General features: G+C 52.9%; 3 protein-coding genes across 5 annotated transcripts; all 3 read right to left on the reverse strand.

The window, feature by feature from the left end:
* Positions 1-232: 232 nt before the first annotated feature.
* On the reverse strand, positions 233-7,752 carry NPFFR2 (neuropeptide FF receptor 2). The gene is made up of 5 exons (XM_009098532.4): positions 4,674-7,752; positions 3,888-3,974; positions 2,084-2,430; positions 1,724-1,823; positions 233-1,349 (listed from the first exon to the last, which is right to left on the reverse strand). Exons 3-5 carry the CDS (start codon positions 2,403-2,405, stop codon positions 569-571), a joined length of 1,203 nt encoding a protein of 400 aa, XP_009096780.2. The 5' UTR covers positions 2,406-2,430; positions 3,888-3,974; positions 4,674-7,752; the 3' UTR covers positions 233-568.
* A 145-nt stretch (positions 7,753-7,897) lies between these two features.
* On the reverse strand, positions 7,898-15,672 carry GSR (glutathione-disulfide reductase). Of its 3 annotated transcripts, XR_007777490.1 has the most exons (14): positions 15,530-15,672; positions 14,750-14,776; positions 14,451-14,539; positions 13,947-14,016; positions 13,651-13,798; positions 13,479-13,533; positions 13,302-13,401; positions 12,792-12,878; positions 12,434-12,595; positions 12,158-12,269; positions 11,955-12,086; positions 11,647-11,780; positions 9,281-9,908; positions 7,898-9,042 (listed from the first exon to the last, which is right to left on the reverse strand). XR_007777490.1 is itself a non-coding variant. In XM_050973903.1 (13 exons), exons 1-13 carry the CDS (start codon positions 15,656-15,658, stop codon positions 9,795-9,797), a joined length of 1,359 nt encoding a protein of 452 aa, XP_050829860.1. In that variant the 5' UTR covers positions 15,659-15,672; the 3' UTR covers positions 7,898-9,794. The 3 variants fall into 3 exon arrangements, 2 of the variants coding, with proteins under 2 accessions (XP_050829860.1, XP_030094979.1); XM_050973903.1 differs by having other exon boundaries at positions 7,898-9,908; XM_030239119.2 differs by lacking the exons at positions 7,898-9,042; positions 9,281-9,908 and adding an exon at positions 11,201-11,497.
* Positions 15,673-15,747: 75 nt separating this feature from the next.
* On the reverse strand, positions 15,748-24,093 carry PPP2CB (protein phosphatase 2 catalytic subunit beta). Its single transcript, XM_009098491.4, has 7 exons — positions 23,853-24,093; positions 19,355-19,564; positions 18,973-19,146; positions 18,671-18,760; positions 17,922-18,083; positions 16,996-17,114; positions 15,748-16,495 (listed from the first exon to the last, which is right to left on the reverse strand). Exons 1-7 carry the CDS (start codon positions 23,952-23,954, stop codon positions 16,423-16,425), a joined length of 930 nt encoding a protein of 309 aa, XP_009096739.1. The 5' UTR covers positions 23,955-24,093; the 3' UTR covers positions 15,748-16,422.
* Between the last annotated feature and the right edge of the window lie 1,208 nt (positions 24,094-25,301).

The following is a 25,301-nucleotide window of genomic DNA, read 5'->3' on the forward strand; positions in this document are numbered from 1 at the left end:
GGAATGGCTTTACCTGGGATTTGGCTCCTGTAGGGCATTATAGCCTAAGCCTTAGTGCTCTGTGATCCTGTGCTGGTCCTTGCACAAATCCCATTCCTCACCACTGCTCCACTGTCACTCTTGTCCCTGCTGAGTGTTTTCTGTCCTGCTCACATTTAAATTTCAGTCTTTTTGCATGACTCCTACCCCCACCACATCAAATCGAGTTCCCCAAAAAACAGACCGCCGAACCCATTTTTTTTATCCTTTATTTCTCCAATTTCCATTGCCACTTGTTTCTCTAGCTGCGATACTAATGGACATGACAGAAATAATGGCAACCAAGGGGAATAAGTGGAATGTGACGGAAAACACTAAATTTGGTCATTTGAGCAGGACTCAGCTGGCTTTCACAATGTCTGGCAAGAAGCAGGACCGCAAGAAAATCCAGGGGCAGCTGGGTGCCAGACCGTGTCAGCATGAGTTACAGGACAAGGGATTCCTCACAGGAATGAAATGTGACCACAAACAGGGTTCAAGCAGCCCTGTTTCCGGGAGAACAGAGAGATTCCCAGAACCACAGCGCCTTTCACTCCATCCCATTGCCTTTGAGCTCCTCCATGAGCAAATCCTGCTGTTTATTCACCCCGCTTCCTCCCTTATCGGTGCGGGGCGGCGGGCAGGGCCCGGCGGGCAGGGCGGCATTGCCCGGGGCTGGTTGGGAAGCGGCGGGCCTGGCGCAGAGCTGGAGCCGGAGCGCGGCCTGGAAGCCGCGGCGGAAGCTCTCGTTGCAGAAGCCGTAGATGATGGGGTTGACGCTGCTGTTGGAGAAGGCCAGCCAGTGAGCCAGCGGGTAGATGTAGATGTTGATCAGCTGCAGCTGCACGTCGGACAGGCTGGCGTAGTCCGACAGCAGCATCAGGGTCCACAGGGGAAGCCAGGACAGGGCGAAGAGCAAGGTGACAAGGACCAGCATCTGGATGGCTTTGCGCTTCCTCTTCCAGGCGCCGCGCCGCCGCTCCCGGCCGCGCTTCCCCGCCCCGGGCACGGCGCCGTGGCACAGGGAAACGCCGATCCTGGCATACATGAGCACGATGAGCGACAGCGGAGCCAGGTAGATGTTGGCAAAGAGCACCGTGGTGTAGACCTTCCTCATGGCCGGCTGGGGCCACTCCTCCCGGCACCAGAAGACGGGGCGGGTGGCGTTGCCCGCGCCCAGGAGCAGGCGGAAGCGCTTCTCCTGCCGCACCCGCAGCAGCGCCGCCGAGGGACACATGATGGCCACGGCCAGCACCCAGATGGCCGCGATGGTGGCCACGGCGGCGGGCACGGTCAGCTTCGGCTTGAAGGGGTGCACGATGCACCGGAACCTGCGGCAAGGGCAGCAGAGAAGCCGTTTGAGGAATGCTTCGTATCCCAGGCCAGGATGCACGCACATTTTAAACTGCCTGGTTTTCATCCTCCCTATCAGTTGCTGCCTGTGCAGGTATGAACACCTCCCCTATCCAGCTTCATGGCTGAGGAACAAACCAATTCCAGGCAGGCTGGGATAACCCGGTTCCACCACCACTAAGAGACACCGGTGGAGGAGCATATTGCTCTTGAGACCTGCCCAGATTTTATTTTGCTTAGGAGCAAAATGCATCTGATTTGTTGTGGTGTTGGGAGGGTTAATGACTGGGCTCAGGGTGGTCGGGGACCAGGGGAGATGACACTGATGGTTACAGACTCTGCAGCATCTTACCTGTCCACGGCAATAGCAACCAGAGTGAAGACAGAGGCAGAAACAGAGATGCCTTGGACCATCCCACTCATCTTGCACACCAGGCTCCCAAAGGGCCACCCTGGAAGGAAACAAGCATTTTGGAATTGCTGCCATCTCACTGCAGGACTCTGCCTAAAATCATTTGCTGTCATCCTCCATTTCCTGAGTAGAACTATAAACCCGTGGAGTGGTTTGGATGGAAGGGAAGATCATGGAGTTCCAGCCATGCCCAGGAGCACCATGCCGTGGGCAGGGACACCTTCCACTGACTCAGAACGCCCACAGAGCCCCCTAGACACGTGTCCCTGCCTCTCCCCACCCCACAGGCACCCAGCCCACCTGCAATGATGTTGTCCAGGAGGGTGGTGGGCATGCAGAAGAGCCCCACCAGCAAGTCACTGACAGCCAGGTTCAGGATGAACAGGTTGGTGACCGTGCGCATGTGCCTGCTCCACAGGACGATGAAACAAACCCCCCCGTTGCCCACCATGCAGAGGAGGAAGATGAGCAGGTAGGAGGTGATGAAGAGAGCAGCCACCCAAGGCTGGTGGAGGTAGAAGTCCACGTAGGAGACATTCCCTTCCAGGTAAAGGTACTTGTACGTCCCGCTGTAATTCAGCAAATCCAAGTGAGGCCACTCCCACGAAGAGTTGGAGTCCATTCTCCTCCTTGTGTTCCAACGTGCCCTGAAAGGTATTTGTAAAGAGGTCAGTTTAGTTTGCTTGCAATTGATCTGAAAGAATGTGCTATTATTATTATTATTATTATTATTATTATTGCCTTTTTATCTGTTTTGGGTGCACTGTGAGCTGAAATAAGCGTAAGGCTCACTTGCACCCTGGCAGCAGAGAGGTGGCTGAGCAGTGACTAAAAAGTCACTAACTCCAGCTCTGAAAAACAGGGATTAAAGCTTTCTGAAGTGGCACAAGCCTTCTGCCTGCAAGTATCCAAATTCAGCCCCATTTCATGGACATGAGATGGTTTTGTGTGCAGCTGGTTGATTTAATTCCCTGCTCACAAGCTACATAACTCCAAGGCTGCAATCAAGAAGGACCATGCTGTGTCTGAAGCGTGCTGAGCTACAAGAGAGCTGGGTTCATTTCCAAGCAGCTAACTTGACTTGGAGGCAGCATTCCAAACTCTTTTCCACAGATATTTTGTCTCCCAGATGAGGGTGCCTAAAGAAGCAGGGGGCAAAATTAATTGGTGGCAGCAGGCATGAAATTAAAGTATGAGCGCAGGTGCTTTCAAGATGCTTCAAATTCCTTAATAGAAATGGGATTTAAATTTAGGCACAAGTTATCTGAATCCTGATGAGCTCGTATGAAAGCTCAGCAGAGCCTCTGCAAGTGCAGTAAAATAAAGTATTTATTCTGCTGTGCCTCAGGTTTGGAACAAGCAGAGCAGTGAAAAACCCATCATGTTCTGGTCTCTTGTGCCTGTTCAGAAACCAGCAGCAGTGCAGTGTTTTAATGGGTCTGTATTTTACAGACTTATTAAATGCCTGCACAGCCAGGCAGGGAGACAAAAATCTGGAGTCCCTCACCAAAAACAAGTTGCTTGTAGGTTGGAATGAGTGTAGGAACAGTTTTACATTCTGTGGGGCTGTCCTTAAAAAAAAGGCTTATGTACCTGGATTAGTTTTTACTCAACATGCTTTCAGAATCATTGGAGGTACTCTTATTGAGATGTCTGATGTGCCAAATGCTTTCCCCAGCCAGAGCTCAGAGTCAGCCGTGTGAGAAGTGCTTTAATGCCCATTTTCCTGACCCCTCAAGGAAGCAGCACCGGTGCTCTTGCACCCCAGCCTGAACTCAAGGTGGGGAGCTCTGACAGAATGCCAACGCAGATATTTGACAGCACGAGTTCACACTGCTCCTTTAATCCCAGACCTTTATAAATCCCAAGAGATGCTCTCTCACTCCATTAAAAACCAGCATTCCTGTTGCTCCCTTTGCTGCTCTTCCCCACATAATAATTCTTATTACCCACTAATTTTCTGCCATAATCTTTTGCTTCCCAGAGGAGTTGCTTTAGGGAGACACTGTGGCCAGGGGAAGGTGGCTTTTGGCTCCCACCACATTCCCAGTCCCCATGCCCAGCTGTCCCTGTGCTGTCCCCAGAGATGCCTTTCCTTCCTTACCTGCTGGAGCTTGGCTTTTCCACGGGTCTCTGATGATCTGAGGCAGAAGTTCTTGGTCATGCCATGACAGGGCTGTCCCTTATCACACTAAAAGCAGGAGGAATAATGGTTATTTTGGTCACATATTTTGTGTTTTCTCTGTTTCTGACACCGTGTGATGAGGCAGCAGCTTCTAATCTCTCCAGTAATGATCTCTGGAATATTTTTTGTCCATAGCTGGTAAACAAGAAGTTGTAAACAGCCTTGAGGCAAAACTGGAGCTGAGTCTCATCCCAGTTGCACTAATGAAATTTTGGCTGTGGCAGGCATAGGGAAGTGGCTGTGCAAACGCTGCAGATGACAGGAAATGGAAAAGATCCGCAGATTTCTATTATCCTGAAGCTGAGGGGGAGGAGGATTGGCTGGAAGGAGAAATTAAGCCAGTGCCTTGTGTTTTCACAGGGGTCTTGCCTGCTAAAACCAGCAGTGATCAATAATTGAGAGAGGCACAGAGGACAGAAACATAAATCATCTAAAAAAAGGGAAAAAATATGCAATACCTAATTGTTGTAAGATGATAAATAACAGTAATTTGCTTCCACGTGATAACTTGATAAGAGCAAGGCCTCCCTCCTTCATTTAACACACCAGAGAAAATCTGCAAAGGAATAAAGTGGGAGGGAGGCTCCCAACCCACACTGGGTTCCCAAGCACAGGAGGCTCCTTCCCTGCTGGAATCCCAGACACAGCCTCCATAGACAAATACACACTGTAACATCTCACAGCCTGAGCAGGACAATCCTGTACCTCTGGGAAGAGAAATTCAGTTTTCCATGGTTAGAGAAGGAGTTCCAAGCCCTTATGAAGCGATGCCATCATTTTTATGTTGAGCACGTGGAAGAAATCCCCTGGAGCAGCCACCACTGCCTCACCCCTGTGCACAACCCGCTGGGTTTGTCATCTTGATGTCTTCATTTGTCTTGTGTAAAATATCCTCACAGAATCCTCTAAGGCTGGAACAAAAACAAGCAAACTTCAGAGATGGGAAGAACAGCAGGAGCATGTAGCTGTGCATCAAGAACATTCCATGTGCTAAGGGCTGAAAAATTTGTTCTTCCCTTGTCCTGAGCTCAGTAATGGCACAACAACAGAGACTTCCCAGGGGTCCCAGTTCCCAAGGCTTCCCACCTTGGAAAATGACCCCTGGTCTGCTGAAAAGTGAGAAAGTCCCAGGGGCAAAGCACAGCCTCTGAAGGATGGCAAAAAGAACAGGACATTGGTCTGTGTGTCTGAGAAATTAGGGAGGGAGAAATTGATGGATCATCCTCTGCCTCAGAGAGCCAGGAAGGGAACCACTGACTAAAAAACTGAAATGCTGTTCCACAGGGACCCCGTGCACAGCCCATGGGAATTGGGGCTCATCTTGGCTTCTCTTTCAGAGCCACCCCAAACCCCCCATTCCCAGTTCCACAGGGAGTGGTGCAGGAGGTGTTTGGTCTGGGCCATGCAGGGCTTGAGCTGGGGACTCAGGGGATATTTGTGAATTAAGGTAATAGAACTTACTCTTCCAGTATTTAACTTCTTCATCCATCTATATTTCCATGATATTTTATGTGACATACCTCGGAGGGGTTCATCTCCAAATGAATATCCCAGTTGGTTTTCAGCTGGGAGAAAGGAGCTGTGGAAGAAAACACACCCTAAAAATAGCCAGTTGCAATCAAATCATTCTTTCTTACTGACATTTACTTTCATAAAGAAAAGCAAGTGCACCTTGAGAAGCAAATTTCTCATTTTGAAACGGGCAATCCCAGGCAGGTGTGCCAATCTCGGAGCTGCACTCACATCTTCTCTCACTGAGCTTAAACTGCTTACCTTCCCCTCAGAGTCATTTATCTGCACAGTCTGAACTGGGGCCAAAGGAAATAGTTTTTAGGTATTTCTTTTCAAAATAAGTATTTCTTTTTAAAAGATCTCAACCTTGAAATGATGGAGAACAAGGCTATCAGCAGGATGACTGTAATAAACACCAGACTTAGTTGCAGATCACTCATCCACTTGAGCTGGGGGTAGAAAACATTTCACTCCAAAGCCAAATTGTAACTGTAAATCAGGAGATGCAAATGGCAGGTGAGGCATTCACAGCAAGCTGGCAATGGCTCTGTATTTATATATATATTTTTATTTATTTATATATAATTTCCACCCTGCTTCATTAGAGCCGAGGCTACTTACCTATTCCTTGTCATTATAACCCTTTTTTTTTTCATTACTTTGTGCTCAGTCAACTTTTAAGCTTCTAAATATATTTTTTTTATTTGATGTGTCCCAGGCTGTTTTAAATCTTAACTAAAATCTCAGCCAACTGCTCCCTGAAATCAGGTTAAAGTAAGATTTCCACACCCAGGCACCCTTATGCCACCACTATATTGAGAAGCCTGGCAAGCAATAAGATTTTAGCTGCCTTACCTTGGAAGCAAGTCCCTGTTTTAAAAGCTTTCAGGAGGAAATTACTCAAGTTCTCCTGGGATGCAGCCTCCAAGTAGCAGTTTCCCATCCATCACTGGAAACTGGGCAGGGACCCCACAGAAAAAAAAGCCACAGCTTTTTCCCTGGAGAGAGGCTCCAGCAGTTCAGCAGTGAGTGCTGGGGTTTGGTCTATAGGAAGAGCTAAATCAGTGATCCCTGCCGGGCTCTTGGCAGCACTAAATTCCCCACAAATGGGACATGAGCCTCCTAAATTGCACCTTTCAGCTCAGACTCTGCTCATGAGTCACTCCCTGACAGCCCTGTCATTTGGGGCACTGAAAGTGAGGAGAGTAATTGGGGAGCAAGTGGATAGAGGTAAAAAAAACCCCTGAAATTGGGACAATCATGAGATAGTCTCAGTGGGGGATAGAATTGGCAAACAACACAAGTGTTTGAGGGGCCATCAGCCAGCGAGGGCTCACTCAGCAGGTACAGGACATGGCTCTGCCAGCAGGGAGTTTATGTCCCCCCCAAAATGGGGGGCACAGAGGATCCTGTAATCACTGCCAAGTGAAAGACCAGGAAAAGCCAAACCAATCCCAACACACATCACAGGGGTTCTTTGCACCAGTAAGAGCCACAGAATGGTTTGATTTCCATCTCTTGTGGCACACAAGTGCCATGGCCCTCTGTGAGACAGGCATGAGAGCAGACAGCCCGTGACCTGGTCACACAGGGCATCATGACTTACAGCCTGTCCCAATAAACAGCTCTTTACCCCCACCCAAGCTCCTGGGATGCAGAATATTGGATTATGCCTCACTAGGAACAGGGCAGAGCAGCCTGCCTGGCCCAAGGGCAGGACAGGTGAGCTCCCTGTGCAGCACCGTGGGGCTGGATCCTGAACACTCCACCTCAGCCCAATGCTGGATTTGCCCAGAGGCAATGCCTTTAGTCTTAAATAACTGCATAGGGGAAGAACTGGCTCTGAGGGTGACAGCAGAGGTTTAAATGCAGTGTCACCTCTGCAGAAAGATGATGGTTGTGGAAGGGCTGAACCCTCCCTGTACATTCCTACCTTCTGACTCCTTTTACATCACCATCCACATCCACACAGGGACTTTAGGTACTTCTTTTTTTTTTTTTTTTTTTTTTGGTTTTTTCCTGTGACCTCCTCTGAGGATCCTGTGAAACCTTTTAGTGCTCTTGAATTTCCATTTGCTGCTGCCTCGGTGACTCAGTTTTAATTAACACCAAATTCTAAGCCTTACCTGGATAGCACGGAGAGGTACCTCTGATTGATGTCAGGAATTTGACACGCTGAGAGGTTACCTGGGAAACCTCCTGGTTTGACTCCAGTAGAAGCCAATTCTGCTCAGTAAATGACAGCTGCAAACCACAGCAGTCCAAACAGCAAGGACTGAAACTAAGTTTTCCTTGCTAGGATTTTCTTTTGGCAAAAAAAAAACAGCAGCACAGATCCATCCTTTAGGGATGAGGTCCTATCTTAGCTGCCAGCCTCAGGAAATGCTCAGTTACACTTTTTTACACCCCTTTTCCCAGCAAAACACCCCAAACTGATCTCACTGTATTTTAGACTTTGCAGCCCCTGGCATGGTTCAGATTTACAGGCTAACATGAGCTACTTCAAGCTCCAGACACTTTCCTCCTACTGGAGGTACCTGCTACTGATAGAAGTGCAAAATAAAATGATGTGAACTTGTCTTAACTACTGAGAAAAAATAAAACACAAAAAAAACAGCCCCAGGCTCTTCTTTTCCCAATCCTGGAGCTCTGCAGAGTGTCCAGCTCTCAGCCCAGGCCCTCCTGCACACGGGGGCTGAAACCCAAAAGGCAGAAGCTCAGGAGCACCTGCTGCCACCCCCATCCCCTCCAGTGCCCAAACTGCTCCGAGTCCCAGCCCTGCCCACCCCGGGCAGCCCAAGGAGGGCTGTTCCCAGCCGGCAGGTCCCTGGCATCACCGGGATGCCCGGGCAGGCAGTGCTGTGCCCCCAGTCAATCAGGGCACCTCCAGCGGTGCAAGCAGCATTCCAGCTCTCTCAGACACACACAGACCTGTTGCTAGCTGAGCTCCCGCGGTTTTCCCCAGCTCCCATCCGCGGCAGGGAGGCAGGAGCAGCCCAGCCCCGGGCGAAGGCAGCCCAATCCCCCCGGGTACCCCGCTTACAGCTCCGCCTCAGCCGCTGGCTCCGCGCAGGCAGCAGCGAGGCTGCAGCCCCTGCTCCCGCAGCCCCTGCGGCTCCTGCCTCAGGCAGGGAGGAGGGACGGCAGGAAGGAGGGAGCCGAGAGCCCTGCCCAAAGCAAGGCTCCAAGCCCCGGGGCTTTGGGGGCTGTCCGGCTGGAAGAGTTTCTGGGCTGTGTTCCATTGCAGAGCCTCCCTGTTCTGCCTTGGGAAGCTCATTCCAAGGGTCAGGAAGTCACAGTCACCCCTGCAGGTGCCACCCCTGACACCCCCCATCCATTAGAGTCCAGATTGCCCCGGAGCTCCGAGTGCTCCCAGCACAGTGGCATCTCCTGGACTCTGCTCCTACCTGCTGAGCTCCCGCATTCAGGTCCAGGCTCTCCAGAGATTCCAGCTTTTACGCCAGGAGCTGGGGGGAAAAAATCAGTCTTTGTGGCCCAGATCAAACCGGGTGGCCCCCTGAAATGGCAGGTTCTGCCTTAGCTGCCTCTGCATCAGGTTTTTCTGGAAAGAAAAACAGCATCCCAAGGACAGATTCTAGGAGAACAGGCTTCCAATTCATGATTTCATGGATGCAGGAATCATTCTTCAATAAGAATAAATTCTCTATTTTTTACACTCCCCTTTTAATTTCTGCCATAATTTAAAAATAAATCCTTTAACAAGTCGTTTAAATTCGACAGAACAAATAATTGTCCCAATATTAACTGAAACCAACAAATTCTTTTCCAGCATAACTCACCATGGAATTATAACAACCCTGTATGGAATCATCACATGCTGTAAATGGAGGCTGAGAAGCTCCAGCCACACACAGACACTGCAGCAAGGGCAGTTCTGCCCTGTGTGATGCAGCAGATGGAATTCCAGAATCCAGGATGATGGACTGGGGGCCCGGAGCTGGATGCTCTGAAAAAGCCACAGACAGACAAACCTCTGGCCAAGAGAAGATCCTGCATCCAGGTAAGAGGATTTTGTCTAGAATTCCTACCCCAGTTCTCCCTGCACACACACACACACTGCTGCAGTTCTCTGTCTCCCCATCACTTCCCCATATTCACATCCTCTCTTCCTGGAAGCCCAAAAGGTGCCGAGTTCACTTTGGAATCCAAAGAGCTTCAGATGGAGAGGTGTTACTCATGGAAGCAACAAAATATCCACAACGCAGGGAGCTGAGACTGGCAGGCAATTGAGACTTGCAGGGAACCGCTTTCTGCTTCCCCCATAGCCCGTGGAACATCAGCATGGAATCCTCATCACGGAGTTCTTGCAGAACATTGTCCTTTTAGTTTTAAAAACGGCTCGGTGAGCGTCAGCGCCGATCCGTGTCCCAGGACGCTTCCATCTCTTTGGAAGGCCGGCGGCACCATCTGCTGGGAGCAGAAGGAAGGACAGGATGCCAAATAAACTCGAGGAGAGCTCATGGAACTGTCATGGAACCCCAGAACGGTTTGGTTTGGTTTAGGACCTCAAGGGTCATCCAGTCCCACCCGGAGCCTGTTCAGGGCAGGCTGCTGTCCATCGGCCCCTGATTGCAGATGGATATGGAAGTGATGGAGGTGCTCAGGGAATGCTGGTTGTTTTTCCCTGTGTTGGCTAATCTGGTCATTAAAAAGACCAATTGACCTCTTCCAACAGGGAAACATATAAGCAAGAGGTGCCAAAAAAATTTGAGTTCCTGTGAAATGAAATCTGCAAGTATCCGATTTAAAATCCCTCTGGATGGTCACCAGTTTGACTTCCATGGACTGCCCTCACTGCCCAGGTGTATCCAGTCCTGCTGTCAATGCTTTTGTCCGTGGCATCATTTCTATTTTTTCCTTGCAAAGAGCACCTGGGTGATAGAGGGGCATGGAGGGGAAAGGAAGGGGAGCGACTCCCGGGGTGCAAATGTCTCCAGTTCCGCCCTGCACACCTGAGCCCGCCCCCGGCTCACACCTTCTCTCACCAGTCTGGGGTGTGCCCTGAGCCCCCAAAGGCAGGATTTGGGCTCTGTAACCAAAACCTGAAAGTACCTGGAAGAGCCTCCACTCGCACTCCCCAGACAGGGCTGGAGTCTGCTTCACTGCCCCAGGACTGCCCAGGTGGGGAGTTGTGGCTCCAAGTGCCAACAACGTGGGACTTGCATCATTTCTGAGCCAAAGAAATGCCTGATTTATTTATTACAGGACCCTAAAACTGGCCAAATGAGCCTGGTGCCCCCCAGACACACGCCTCAGTCCCTATTTCCAGGATATGAAGGTGCCTGGCCCAGGCTCAACATGATGTGCCCCATTCTGATCCCCAAAACCCCACACAACTCAGGTCTCTTCTTTCCCAGCCGGGTCTGGAGCTTCCAGCTGCTGGAAATGGGGCTGGAAACAGGGAATTTGGTTCCTGAACCCCCAGCCTGGACTCCTCCTGTGATGTCACTACAAGCTGGAGAGCCAGTGGTGTTGGGACATGAGACAAAGAGGAGGATGGAGCCCATCCAGGATACTCCAGCACCCAGGAACACCCCACTCTCTGCTGCTCCCTGCCCGGCCCCAGTGCCAGGGATTGCAGGAGAGGAACCTGACCACTGCCAGCCTTCTCCCAAACCACATCCACGGGCCGTGCCAGCACCCTGCACGGCTGGGCACGGCAGGAGGCAGGCACCAAAGAGTAAAGGGCAGAGACTGGCCAGCATCAGCGCGTTTACTTCCCGCTGCACAGCAAGCCACACCCACCCCACAGACACACCCTCCAGGCACCCGCCCAGCAGTAAGGCACTTTTGCAAACACGTGAAACATTTTTGCCACCATCCCCGGGGTGTCGGTGCCCGCAGGCTCAGCGCAGCGTCACCAGCTCCTCGGCAGAAGTGGGGTGAATGGCAACGGTGTTGTCCAGGTCGGCCTTGGTGGCCCCCATTTTGATGGCCACGGCAAAGCCCTGCAGCATTTCGTCACAGCCCAGCCCTTGCATGTGCAATCCCACCACCTTTGGAGAAGAAGTGAGAGGCCAGGTGGGACCCAGAATCCAGGGTGAGCTCTTGGGCTTGAGGCTGGGGGAGCTGGATCCCAGCCCAAGAGCTGACCACAAGGGGACAAGAGGACAGCCAGCCATGGTCCCCAACAGCCCCCACTCACCTTCTCCTCCTTGCCAGCGCACACCAGCTTCATCACACACTTCACCTTCCTCTGGGTGACAGCGTGGTACAAGGGAGTGAAGGATGTGTTGTAGATCTTCACCTTGTCCTTCCCATGTACGGCCACGGCCTCCTCTGCAGCAGAAGCCACAGAACAGGGCTCAGAGGGATGCACAGGGGACATTCAAAAAGAGGATTCAAAGCCCTTTTGCCAAGGCTCACTTGCTGGAGCTCAAAGCATCTTGAGCGTGCAAGCAGCAGCTCTGACACAAGCAGTGTCCCCAGCCCCTTCACCCGCTGTGTCCCCACCTTCGGTGAGCCCCACGGTGCCGATGGGCGGGTGGCTGAAGACGACCGTGGGGATGTTCTCGTAGTCCAGCCGGGAGTCCTGCCTGCCCTCGAAGAGCCGGTGGGCCAGCTTCCTGCCAGCTGCGATGGCCACTGCGCCAGGGACAGGGACCCTGAGCCACGTGGCACCACGGGGCCCAGCAGGGGAGGGGGCACGGCTGTACCTGGGGTGAGGAGGGCTCTCCCACAGACATCCCCGATGGCATAGATCCCTCTCCTGGTGGTGTTCTGGTACTCATCCACCACCACGTGGCCCTTGGGGTCCACCCGCACGCCCTGCCATGGCAAACAGCAGACACATATGCTCCAGCATGGATGGGATGGCTCGCGGGGCCCCTGTGACAGGCTCTGGAGACCCAAGGGAACCCCAAATACCCGTGGGACACCCAGAGACCTGCAGGCACCCCCTGCAGCAGGGAGGGACCACTCTGCCATCTCACCACTCGCTCCAGGCCCAGCCCGTCGGAGCTGGGCTCCCGCCCCACAGCCCACAGCAGGCAGTCCACGTCCCGGATCACTGCCTCCGTCGGCTTGTGGCCGGGTGCCACCGAGGCCACCGTCACATCCAGCAGCCCACACGGAGACTTGGTGACCTTCTTGACCTAGGGGGAACAGGAGCAGCAGGAGAAAGTACACATGGCTTTTGCCTTGCAACAAGAGATGGCAGCCATGCTGCAGAAGCAGGGATGTTGGCAAAACCACGGCTCAGCAAGCAGCACCCAAAAGGGCAGCTTTCCCCCAGCCCTGCCTCTGCAGGAGGGATGGGACAAGTCACAGGGCTGCTCTGTGCTCTCCCACCTGTGTGTGCTTCCAGACATCCACCCCGGTGTTCTCCAGTTCCTGGGTGCAGTTGGAGCTGATCAGGGAGTCAAAGGTTCGCAGCACCTGAGCAAGGACCCCCCCAACCCTGTCAGACGAGGGTCTGCAGGCAAAGTCACTGCCTGGCAGCCCCTCCACCAGCATTTCCCTGCTCCTGGAACCCAACAGGTTTAGCCTGCTTCTGGTTAACAAACTCCTCTCTTTGTTTCTCCATTATTTTCTTCTCCTTTGTTCCTCTCTTCAGGTTTTGACTTGAAACAAAGCTGAAGGGGACGGGTGCGGTGACACGCATGGCTGCAGAAACGCCAGGCACGTGGGTGAGTGCTGCTAAAACACGTCCCCTCCACCCTCTCCATGGCTCCCATGCCACCATCCCTGCATCACCACTCCCGTGCCAACTCAGACCCTCCTTGACCAGGAACTGACAGCCAGAAATCACTCTGACCACCAGGGCTGGGTGTGGCAGCTGGGGACAGGGGGTGGCAGTACCTTGTCGTGGCGGATGAGCAGCGATGACTTGGAGCCCAGTGTGGAGAGGATCCCCACCATCTCCACCGCGATGTAGCCGGCCCCGACGACGACGCTGCGCCTGCGGAGAAGTGACAATGCCGTGTGCAGCCACCTGGAGATGGCACCGGTGGCTGCGGGGGATGGATCCCTCTTTACCTCGGCAGCTCCTCCAGGTCAAAGAAGCCATCACTGGTCATCCCCAGACTGGCACCTGCAAAGCAGAGATGCTTTCGCACCCTTCAGCTGTCCCCCTTGCCCTCCCAAAGCCTGCTTTTCTTGGGCAGACCTCTCCCCGCCTGGGGGGCCCGGGGGATGTCATGAGGCTCACCAGGAATTTCGCTGTCGGAAGGGACAGCCGGGCGCCCTCCCGTGGCTATAAGGATGTGAGGAGCCGTGTACTTTTTCCCATTCACTTCGATGGTTGGCTCGGGATCGGCGGTGAACTTTCCATAGCCCCGGATGACGTCAATGTGAGCCTTAGGGGTTACAGTTACAGGGTTAACAGCGGCATGAGGAGACAGCTAATGGAGCCAGGGCTTCCACAGTGGGAAGGGGCTGGAAAAGTGGCCAAAAATCCATCACTTCTGCCATTGGGATTGCAGGATAAACACATCCCACGCTCACCTTCTTCACATTGTTCTCGTAGATGTCATTGAGGCGCCGCACGTACGCGTCTCGCTTCTCCTTGATGGTCCTGGAACAGAGCAGGGAATGCCATCACTGCCAGCAGGTGAATGGCAGAGCTCAGGAAGAACCTTGCACTCAGTGCCACGGTCCAGGTCACAGGGTGGGGGTCAGTCAAAGGTTAGACTGGATGAACTCAAAGGTCTTTTCCAACCGTGATTCTGTGGACTCAACCCCTCAGGCACGTGGCAGCCACGCCACAAAATAAAGCAGCTCCCTGTGACCCTTTTCCCCACCAAAGCAAGATTTCTGTGCCTGCCTTCCCTGTGTTTGTCTTTCCCAGAATCTCTTCCCACAGCCAGGTTCTCCAAAACCCTGTAACCAGCTCTGCACAGCCCATGGGAGCCTGGAAGCAGCCAGGGACCCCTGGGAAGTGGACAGTGGGCTGCTCCCCGTGGGACACACACTGGAAGATGCTGGTTCCCAACTGGTTCCCGTTCCTACCTCCAGTTGAACTTGACACCCGCAGTTTCAAAGCCATAGTCAGCGTGGTCGTGGACAAACTCCGCGTGCACCGCTGTGTTCCACATCACCTGCCCACGCAAATTCCAGGTTGGCTCAGGAGCACAGCTGCCATTCTGGGAAAACCCCTGCCAGGCTGCCTGATCCCTCACCTCTGCCCGGAGCACCCACGGCATCCCTCCAAGGCCCTGCTTCCTCCCCACACCCTGTGCCAGCACCTCCCTAAAATTTGGCAGGCGCCCACACCAGACCCAGCCCACGCAGTGGCAGAAGAGCCTCACCTTCTTTGGCACACATCCAACGTTGACCTGGAGGGAATAAAAACAAGTCTCAAAGCCCAGTTTTCCCAAGGCAGTGCCATAGAGAGCATCCCACATCCCAGCTCTCTGCTCAGGAAAACAAAGGCAGGATTAGGGGTTCCTTGAAAAAGAGGGGTGTAACCGCCCTGGGAGGCTTAAGGTCTTGCGGTTTGCCCGTTTTCCTTCACTTCCTTGAAAGAGAATATGGAAGGTGGGGCCTTCAAACACACGGGGTATTTTTCCATTCATCCTGTAAATATTACTTACTAGGAGAAAGGTGCTTGCCATCTTTTTCCTGCACTTCTGGGAATATGGTAATTTTCCCAGCAGAATGCATTTAGGGCATAAAATTAGAGCCTGTCCTTCACTTGCTTGAGGAACCAGTTTGTTTTTTGGCTCTTTACCAGCTCACCATGCTCTTGAGTTCAGCTTTACTACCTTGCAGTTGTGCTACACAGATCCAGGATCCATCGGCATCCTGCCACCTGCTTGAAAACGGCTTGGAAACGGCCGGGAAGAAGCTGGTGGAGATGGGGGGCTGGGATCCGTCCTGCTTCAGCCTGACGAGGCAGGTCCTTGCACACCGCTCGGACACCGGGAGGGCGATTCCTCCTCTCCCGCTTCCCGCACCGCGCCCCTCCCGGGGGTTCCGCCACCATCCCAGAGTCACCGGGGTCAGCAAGGGGGCACCGGCCCCGCGTCGCTCGTCCCCTCCCCCGTCCCTCCCCGCCCCTGGTGCGGGCGCACCCCCAAGAGACTCACGCAGGTGCCGCCGAGGCGCTGCGGCTCCACCAGCGCGACCCGGGCGCCGAGCTCGGCCGCCCGGCGGGCCCCCGCCAGCCCCCCGGAGCCGCCGCCCAGCACCAGCAGCTCGTAGGCGGCCGCCGCCATCGCTCCAGGCTCGGTCTGGCCCCGCCGCCCCGCCCCGGGACCGCCCCCGGTGCCGCCCCGGTCCCGCCCGGCTTACACGACACCACGTGTTGGGGCTGACAACGGCGAGTTTATTGGTTCAGGTACAGCGAGAAGGATTGCAAGCACTTCCAGGACAAATATACAGAGGGGAAGGGGGGGAATAACAAAAGAGAAAACAAAATAAAAATACCCCAAAACAATTTAAAAAAACAAAAGGGCGGCAGGATCAGCACAGAATGGGAATAGAGCTAAAAAGGGAACGCTTTTATCTGGGTTATGACAACGTACTCCCAAGCAGGAATCACTTCCTTTCTCCAGTTAAGTTGAGCGGTCTTTCCAATAAAATAAAGAGTGGGGGATGAAGTTAGTGTGCACTTCCCTGGAAAACAAACTCTAATTCATGCCAGTTAAACACTAGAACTAAAAATGTACAAAGAAGCGTCAGAGGAGATGAGTGTTGTTAGAGTGTTACCTTTTCCTCTCTGAACAGTCCAGAAGGAAAACAACGACTACAAATACAGCAGGCAAACTGACTTTCGGGCTGATGGGCATGGGACAGAGAGAGTGTCGTAAGGAATTCAGTCTCAAGTTGTGCTAAATGCTCTTCGTCCTCTGTATGGCACATTTTGGTCCATGATGGGGATTTGAGTTGAGACGAACCCTGATTTCTTACAGAAACGTGTAAATATTGTTGCTCTTTTAAAATGCCAGGTGTACTTCCTTCTACAAAGGTTGGGAGAGGTTTATAGGAAGTAGTCTGGGGTACGACGGGTAACATGAGGCTCTCCACGACGAGGTGCTGGGTCAAACTGGAGGCTGCAGGAAACAAAAAGGCATCACTTACCCTCCTCCACAAGTAGTTTTCCACTGCCACGATAAACACCAGGCTCCTTCTCCTGCTGCTAGCGCACATAAAACACTCCAAGCCCCAAAACAAGAACCCATGGGAGTTAAAACTCATCAGTGACCCAGCAGGCTGTCACCACTTTCTCAGGGGAGCAGCTGAAAGCACAATTCACACCCTCCTCCCCCCTCCATCTTAGCAAAGATGAAAACAAAAAGCTAAATCCATGTGTTTTTACTCTCCATCAAGCTTAGGCAATAAAGAGATGGAAGTGCAAAAGCTTCAACTCTCCAGACAGCCAGGAAGAAGAGCTTCTAGGAGCTTAACTCACTGCTTACTTTAAGGCAGAGCACACATTAATTCCAGAGTGGTCTGAGCTGACTTTTCATCGAAGAACCCCTTTGGGAATAACCAGCCATTCCTCACAGAGTGGCTGAGAGAAAGAGAGCCCAGCCCAAGGCAGGATACTCACAAGGAATATTTTAAAGTGTCATCTAGTTCCATGATAGCAGCCTGGTTCCCACAGCGGTAGCAGTAATTGGGGGCACTGAAGATGGTCACCACATTCCGGTCGTGGCACCAGTTATAACCCTGCCAGGGAGAGAGAGGGAAAAACAAAAGGCCTCTGTTAAACCTCAGCCCCTCCAAAGTTCCTCTTCAGGCCTGAAACTCTCTGAGGCACTTGTGAAACTGCAAATTTCCTCAAGTATTTCCAAGTGACTTAGTTTCATTTCAAAACAGGTGCTTTACCACAGGAAGCAGCAGCAGGTACCTGGCAAAACCAGCTTCGAGCAGCCTACAGGAGATCATCCACTCCTCACTGGTAAATTACGGATTGCACCACTAAAAAGCCCTGGGATTTTTAGGGATGCCTTCAGCTTTCCTGCACCACAAGTGACAATTTGCCTGCTGAATGCCAGTGACTTCTGAAACAAGGTTCTGCTTAAGGGATCTACCTGCACTAGATTTTAAAAAGGCATCTGCTCCATTGACCCACCTGGCATTTTTCCAGCAAGACATCCAAGAATAGCCTGTCGACAGCCAAAAATGGCATAATCCCTGTCACATCTGACTGCTGAGCACTGTGGGACAGGCAGCAGCACTCAGAACAAGAACAAGCCAGCATGGAAAAAATTATTCCTGCCACAAATGGGGTGTGACACAGCCCCTTTGGAAATTTACTTGGAAGGGGGCAATTTGCTTGGAAAGGCCAGAACATGCCCTTATTTAGGCTGCACGACAAAGCCTGTCACTTGATGTTGTTTTCACATGACTGAAGCGTCTCTTTAGTACTGACCTGTGTAAAAGGTGCCAACAAACCTGTGAGTGGAAGGTGTCCCAGAGGAGACCCCCGGGCCCCTGTGTTGCTAGCCCTGGCTAGCAGAGTGCTTGCCCTACCTCCATGACCAGCTGGTGAGCGCGGGAGACCAGTGTGAGACCATTGGCGTGGTTGAAGGTTTCGGAAATGTCCTGCCCGAAGGTGTAGCCAGCACCACGTGGAGAAATGCCCCAGCCGCCGCGGTCATCCGGGTCCGACCACAACAGATCACACATGGGACCCTGGCAAGATTAGGAGCTCTGTGTGACATCACTGGCAAGGTGCTTAAACACATTGTATTTACAGCAGCAAGACTGCCAGAGTTTACTGAGCACACATCCGTGAGCCCCAGCCACTCCCAGCACAACTTCCAGCTGCCCCCAGAGCTCCAAGTGTGGATTTGTAGCCCAGATTTCAGGCCCCAGGAAACTGTAACAAGGTGCAACACCACAGGAGGGAGGCTGGGCTGCCTGGGGAGGAAGCATGGTGATACAATGTGGCTTCACATGGTGGTTGTCAGCTCACAACCACATCTGAGAGGAGGCTGAACATAGTAAACACCCTCCCCTGCCAAATCCTGTTCTTTGAGTCAGACTGAAAGCCCAAAAATCCCATGATTCTGGGGAAAACAGCTGTGAAACCCCCACAGCTCTCCTTATGTAGGCCGCTCTAATCAAAGCACACAGAGTGTGCTTTGCCCAAATGTTCATCTGCTCTAGCTCCTGGAAAGGCCATAATCCACGTGTAACGAGGCGTCTAAATGGACCGCAAGGTGAGAAAACATTTGCATTTTCCAACAGCAGATATTTCAGTTTCTGAATTCTGTTACCTCGTGTGGAACTTCCTGCAGGCGGTCCAGAGCCCTGATATGATCCAGTGTATCTATGGATGGAGAGAGGCCACCGTGGAGGCAGAATATCTGATCCAGAAAGAAAAGAGCAATCCATTAAGTGGGAGCAATGACCTCCAAACCAGCTGTGTCTAACTCTGTTAACACTAATTCACAACCCCAGCCATCTCGCCCTGGGATCACAAGTTACAGGAGCTTGTCTGGGACTGTTCCTCTGCATGTCGGACAACACAGCCTGCAGAAATCTACGCAGGGGAGGCTTTTCCTCACCCCAGACTCACCTGGCCGTCTACCAGAGCTGTGAGAGGCAGGTAATCAAACAGGTCTGTGAAGTACTTCCAGACGTTGGCGTTGCCGTACTTGCGCAGGCACTCGTCGTAGAAGCCGTAGACCTGGGTGATTTGCCTGCTCTCGTGGTTGCCCCTCAGGATGGTGATGCGCTCCGGGTACCGCACCTGGGGGTGGACAGAACCTTCCTTAGCAGGGGCATGGAAACAAGGAGTGATGGAATATCACCCACAGCAGCCAAGCACCCTGCTCCCAGCACGTGGCCGCTGACACGGATCCATTTACGCCCGTCATGCCCGAGCCAACAGGAGCGTCACTGGAAGGAGAAAATGGCTCCCAGCTCCCAGGTTTTATCCCCAGTCTCCCAAGCCGTACCTTCAATGCCACCAGCAGAGTCACTGTCTCCACTGAATAATAGCCTCTGTCCACGTAGTCTCCCATGAACAGGTAGTTTGTGTCTGGAGACTTCCCACCGATCCTGAAGAGCTCCATGAGGTCGTGGAACTGCCCGTGGACATCTCCGCAGACGGTGACGGGGCAGCGTACCTCTTGCACGTTGGATTCCTTGGTAAGGATTTCTTTAGCCTGGCAAGGAAAGCACGTTTAGGACACAAAAGGGAGGAGGCTCCTCCTGAGGCAGGTGATGTTATTCTGCTGCATTCCCACTGGAAAACCAGTTTCATCCCCGCTGCCCAAGCCGACCACTGCAAAAACACTTTGGTGGGTGAGTACAGACAAGGGGTGTTTCCCAAATCCCTGTACACGGGGATGACCAGGTTTACAACAGCAAGGCCAGATTTCCTTGCCCAGGGCACATTTTGTCCACCAGAATTCCAACCCTCTTCCAAGCACAACAGTTCAGCAACTTCTACGGGCAAGTCACACACAACTGGAAAGCAAAGACAGAGGCAATTGGAACATATGGAGCCACAACCAGCTTCCCTGGCTGTACCCAGCTGGCAACAAAACCGCCATAGATGGAGGGATGGCATCCCTGGATTTAGTCATCTCTTCTTCCACACCCAGCAGCTCCTCAGCTAATTACAACCATGCAATGTAGCCTATCTGCACCACCTCATTATCCTTATCAAATACCAGGTTTGTTGTGCTGCCTGCAGCTCACTGACTGATGCTGATCAGCGCTCCTGGCACATCCGAGGCACAGGGAACACCCACAGGATGGCTCCATCTGATCCAAACAAAAGGGCTGGAAGATCACCAACACTGAGCAGTCACAGGCAGGTGATGATCTGGGTATTCCCTGCCATATCCCTTAGCTCAGGATGAGCTAAGGCTCACGCTGTGCTGCCAGAAGGGAGCTGCTTCCCAAGGATACCCTCTGAGGATGCCTGCATTCCCATTCCAATGTTTGCTGCCTTGCCTCTTTTAGGAAAAACATGTATTTGGAAGGAATAACTACACCCCAAGCAGTTTGGACAGTTTGGACTGCATCCAGCAGGCTCTCTGCACAGAACCTAACCTGAGGGATCCTTAAAGTCACCTCCTGCCCCTGGACTTGCTGAGATGGGCTCTGCCTGGGAACTGCTGAACATGTTGTATGTGAGTGCAGTAGTAGCACTCAAAATCTGCTCACACGTCTTTAAAAGCATTTATAGCGCCTTCAGAGAGCTTCCACCCTCTGGGAGAGACAAATATAAACCCACAAAACAGCTGCTCCCTGTGCTCTGGCTGCTGCACAAAGCAACAGGCAGGGGTTTGTTCCAAGCTGGAGCTCAGCAGGGCTCCTGTTCCACAGGAACAGGGCAAACAGGCTCACTTCAAACCTACCCTCGGAAGGGGAGCCGGCCCACCAACTGAAATGTCGCTGCCAGGAGAACCCAGAACTTTCCTCAGATGAGGAAGGAGGAGCTGGCAGGTGACAGGAGTGGCTCCTTGTGCTGCCAAGCAGCTGTTCCCCTGCACCCATTTTAGCTCACCCTGTGGGCAGGACACTCATGGGTGCACGTGGACACATCCAGGCTGTCACTTGAACTCTGCAGAGCTGGTTTACATCAGGCTCGGGAGCCCCAGCTTGCTCTCACGTGATCATTTTCTAATGCAGAACAAGACTCTCAAAAGGCTCAGCATCAACAAAAACACCCCAGAAAAGCAGTGACTAACAGTGCATCTGCCTGCAGTGTGAACACTGAAATCAAATGACTTAAAATAAAAAGCACTATTACAAAGCAAAAATAAAAGCCTCTGATGCAAGCAGGCTGCCTGGCATCATCAGCACTTACTTAACCAGGAGGCTAATAAATAACTATGACTTGGAAGTCAAAATTTAGCTACCTTTGTTGCAAAAAACAGTGACTAATGGTATCAGCTTCCTGTGCATCTGTCCCACTTGTGCCGGATGAAAACCATATCCAGGTCAGGATAAAAAGCAGCACCTTTTAGGAGTTTTTATTAAATAAACCTCCCTTGTATTAAATAAACCCAACCAATGGTTGCCTGTCTGTGCTCAAAGAGCCTCTGAAGAGCAACCCATTGGCTGGCTGAGAGCTTGCCCATCACCTCAACTCCTTGGGTGCTTCTGAAGAGCCTTGGAGAGAGGAAAAGCTCCATTCCTTCTGGAATATTCATTCCCTCAGCTTGGTCTGACCCACACAGGCTCATTCTCTGAGAATCTGAAGCCAGGCATGGAGTCTGGGATCAAAATTCATCTGAACCTCCATCCCACCAAGGTCCACTGTTCAAACTCCTGTAGCACCAAGTGGGCTGAGGATACTGACCCTCAGGGAGCTTGGCTGGAAGGAGAACCAGCCAAGTGGGATGGAAGCCAGAGGGATGGCAGGGATGGAGCTGTCTCACCCTTCAGGAATGAGGCTGCAGCAGACACCCAGAGCCTCTGCCAGGTGCCCAGGTGCTCCCAGAGGCTCCTGAACCAGCATCCCCAGGATGAGCACCGCCAACAGAGAGACAAAACATTGCCAGCCAAGACACAACACAACACCAGGAATTCCCTGGACTGTGTCCCCTCCTACACCTCCACAGAACCAGGAGAGGAAAGAGAAGCTGCAAGGAGAGTGATGGTCATGGATGGCTGCTTGTTTAACTCAGGAGACAGCTTTTTCCCTGCCTTCATCCATAGTCCATTTCATCATCTGGGTGAAAAACCTGGATTAAGCAGGATGGCTCTCAACTCCCTCCCCTAATGCTCCAGCAGTAACCACAATTAATCCTTCTATCAGCCTCTGAATTTCTGCAGGATTTGAGCTAATTTCCATTTTAAACACCAACAGAATGGCAACAACGTTATCATGTTGAGGAGCAGCACCTCCCTCCCCTGCATGAGCCACAGGGGGCACACCAGCTGCCTAGTGAGGTGGCCACTGGGCAGGTGTGGACACAAGGTCCTTCCAGGGCTGCAGATTTCAAAAGCTTTTAAGAGGGCACAATCACTAGGCACAGCTCCACTGTGTCCAGTCCTTCCCTCATCGCTACCCACTGTGACAGTACTTAAAACCAAGAATGACCCACACAAATAACTCTGGGATTGTTCGTGGATTTTTTTCCCCCCACTTCATTTTGTTTTTTGTTTTAGTACTCAGTTCTCCCACAGACTGACACCTGAGGCAAAAGGTACTGCTGTGCTGGGCCCCTCTGAAATCAGCCCCAAACACAAGAGTGCTAGGAAGTGCTCTGGAGAAGAGGATTTCTCCAAATATAATTTCAAGGAAACCAACTAAACCAGCTTTGTGGCAGGGCTGCACACCCAGAGGTTTTTGTAAGCTCCTCTCCTGGGTGACACAACCACTCCCCAAAACTTAAACAAGCCAAGTCAGTGCAGGGCACAGTGTTTCCTTCATGCCCCAGTCGTTTCCATCAGTTTCCAGCAGCCTGGAAGAAGGTGGTGCTGTGACAGATGACACACCTCCCTGTCACCTGCCTCCTGGAGGACAAACACCCTCCCCACCTCCAGCTGAGCTCTCCCATCCAGCTTCTCCCTATTTCCTGTGTGTCCAGCCACAATCTGCTTCCCAAAACACAGCAACCACAACTCCAGCTTCCCAAACAGGCACAGCTCCCTCACAAATGAGGGAGTTCTGGAGAAAGAGTCACAAAACAAACGGACAGCCCCAGCATAGGATTGAAAAAATGAAAAGGAGGAAAAGAAAACAGAAGCTGTCTGGGAGTTAGGGAGTGCTAGGATCACTGCTGGAGGAATATGGCAAGGAAAATCTTCCCTCGGTCACAGACTGCAGTGTTGAGGGACTGCTCAGACAACACCCAGCACAGGTCTGAGGACCTTTCTCCTGATTGGAAAAAAAACGGCTTTTCCCAGTGCCCACTAAACAAACCCGAGCACGGTTTGCCAAGGCCTGTCCAGAATAGCAGACAGCGTCCTTAATCCGACCATTCCTCTTTCTATTTTGGTCCCCTCAGCGGGCTGGGAGCCTCTTTGGGTCTCACCTCTGCTTGCCGAGATCCCACCTCAGAAATCAGCGGGTTTCCTCACTGACTCGGGGTTCATTTTTCAGCGCGGGGCTCCTCCATGTTGTGCGGCACACCAGGACGTTGGGTACCCCCCGCGCTGGATACTCCAGAGGCAGCCACCTGGCCACCCCATGTCCAATCTCACAGAAACCGCCCCACTTATCCAGGGCCGTCTATCCCACGGGCACCATCCCGCTCTCCCCAAACCCACCGGCACCAGCCGCTCTCCCAGCGCCGATATCCCGCCAGGCGCATCCCCGCCTCCCAAAGCCCGATATCCCACGGGCACCACCCCGCTCTCCCCAGGCCCGGCGTTCCACAGGCAGCAGGCCGCCTCCCAGAGCCGATATCCCTGGGCCGCAAGCCCGTCTGCCAACGCCGGACACACCGCGGGCACCGTCCCGCCCTGCCAACGTCCGGGCCCCGCACTCACCTTCTCGCACAGGCTGCGGACCTGGCTCTCGCTCAGCTGCCGGCACTCGTTCAGCTGCTCGATCCACTGGTCCAGCTCCTTGGCGAAGCCCTTCTCCTCCATGGCGAGGGGGGCCGGGCGGGCCCCCCGAGGCCCGGGCCCGCCTGTGGGTGCCGGCGGCGGCCGGGGACGCGAGGCCCGCTCGGGTCTGCTCCGCTCCGCGTAATGGCGGCGCACCCCGCCTGCCGCGGCTGCTGCGCACTTCCGGCCACGCCCACGGCCGCGCGCGGCGCGCGCCGACGCTTCCGGCGCGCCGAGTCGGCCTCAGAGCCACGCCCCTCCCCGCGGGCCCCGCCCCTCCGCTCGGCCACGCCCCCTTCCCCTCACGGCTGCGGGCGGCCATGGCGGCTCCGCTCGTTGGCGTTCGCCCCGCCAAGGAAAAAGGAATAAACGGCTCCCTTCTCTCTTAGGGAAAGGGATAACATCACACGGGTTTGCGCCTGCTGTGCGTGCCGAGTCGCAAGCGTTGGCAGCAGGGCGCGGGAATGTAACAATCCAGGGATTGTTACTGTCTCTCAGTAAATGCGCGGTGTTCATCCCTTTCGCCATATTCCCGTGGAATACTGTGGGGCAATAATCATAATTGGAGCACGTGTACGATGGTGTACCAAATATGACACACGATCAGTGAATATAAGCAGTGAAAATTAATACATCTGCTTGCAATCTGACACTGATCCTGCCCTCAGTTTTAAACTGTGACAGACCTGCACAAATTCCCACCTGCTGCTCTTTATTTCTCTCCTTCGGACTCGTTCTGCTGTCTCCCCTGTACCCAAATGGAGCAGAAGTATCCTGACAGAAATGCCACAGCTGAGGCTGTGCCACAAGCTGGAGGGCCCAGGCAGCAAGGAGTGGGATTTTGGGAGACCCTGAGGGGAAACTTCCCTGGGATTTTTAGCAGGATAAAGCAGAACAAGTCCACGTGGTGTGTTTGTTCATGTCAGATGGGAAGGCTGAGGTTTGCTGAGGAGCTGCTCAGGCTGTCCTACCAGGAACACTCATGTTGGTCACAGTTCCCTTCATCTCCGCTGGGTAAAACAGACACGCTGCTGGACTTCACCCTGAACTGAGGGGGAAGAATGAAAGCATTCACAACATCACATGCCTGAAGTGAATTTTCTAACTAAAAACGCAGGTAACAAAGGAAAAGAGAGCAATTTACATAAAACACAACTTTGCAGCTACTGTTCTAGATGACAGTTGCTTGCCAGTCCAGTTCCCAGGAAAGACAGCTGCCAGGAACGGTTCACCCTCCTCTGGATGTTTGACTTGTTTCCCAGGAGATCATTTCTAACCACATTGCCCATGTTTGTGACACTGCAGCAGAGAACCGCTGTGGGATAAGACAAACCCAGCCTTGTGGCAGGGGACAATAAATCTTCCCAGCCCAGAGCATACAGGAGAGCA

The sequence above is a fragment of the Serinus canaria genome, chromosome 4 (genome assembly GCF_022539315.1).
Source record: "Serinus canaria isolate serCan28SL12 chromosome 4, serCan2020, whole genome shotgun sequence".
NCBI lineage: Eukaryota > Metazoa > Chordata > Aves > Passeriformes > Fringillidae > Serinus > Serinus canaria.

Bases quoted from the DNA above. Each gene is read 5' to 3' on its own strand.
- GSR (XM_030239119.2), bottom strand. From the start codon at position 15,658: ATGGCGGCGGCCGCCTACGAGCTGCTGGTGCTGGGCGGCGGCTCCGGG. The intron at 13,402-13,478 runs GTAAAGAGGGAT...ACTTCTCCGCAG, and splicing joins GACCTGGAGGAGCTGCCGAG to GCGCAGCGTCGTCGTCGGGG. The intron at 11,498-11,646 runs GTGAGTGGGGGC...TCTTCTCCAAAG, and splicing joins GCGCTGGCAAGGAGGAGAAG to GTGGTGGGATTGCACATGCA.
- PPP2CB (XM_009098491.4), bottom strand. From the start codon at position 23,954: ATGGAGGAGAAGGGCTTCGCCAAGGAGCTGGACCAGTGGATCGAGCAG. The intron at 19,565-23,852 runs GTGAGTGCGGGG...TTTCCTTGCCAG, and splicing joins TCCGCAGCCTGTGCGAGAAG to GCTAAAGAAATCCTTACCAA. The intron at 18,761-18,972 runs GTGAGTCTGGGG...TTTCTGGATCAG, and splicing joins CAGCTCTGGTAGACGGCCAG to ATATTCTGCCTCCACGGTGG.
- NPFFR2 (XM_009098532.4), bottom strand. From the start codon at position 2,405: ATGGACTCCAACTCTTCGTGGGAGTGGCCTCACTTGGATTTGCTGAAT. The intron at 1,824-2,083 runs GTGGGCTGGGTG...GTTTCCTTCCAG, and splicing joins CCTGGACAACATCATTGCAG to GGTGGCCCTTTGGGAGCCTG. The intron at 1,350-1,723 runs GTAAGATGCTGC...CCCTTGCCGCAG, and splicing joins GTTGCTATTGCCGTGGACAG to GTTCCGGTGCATCGTGCACC.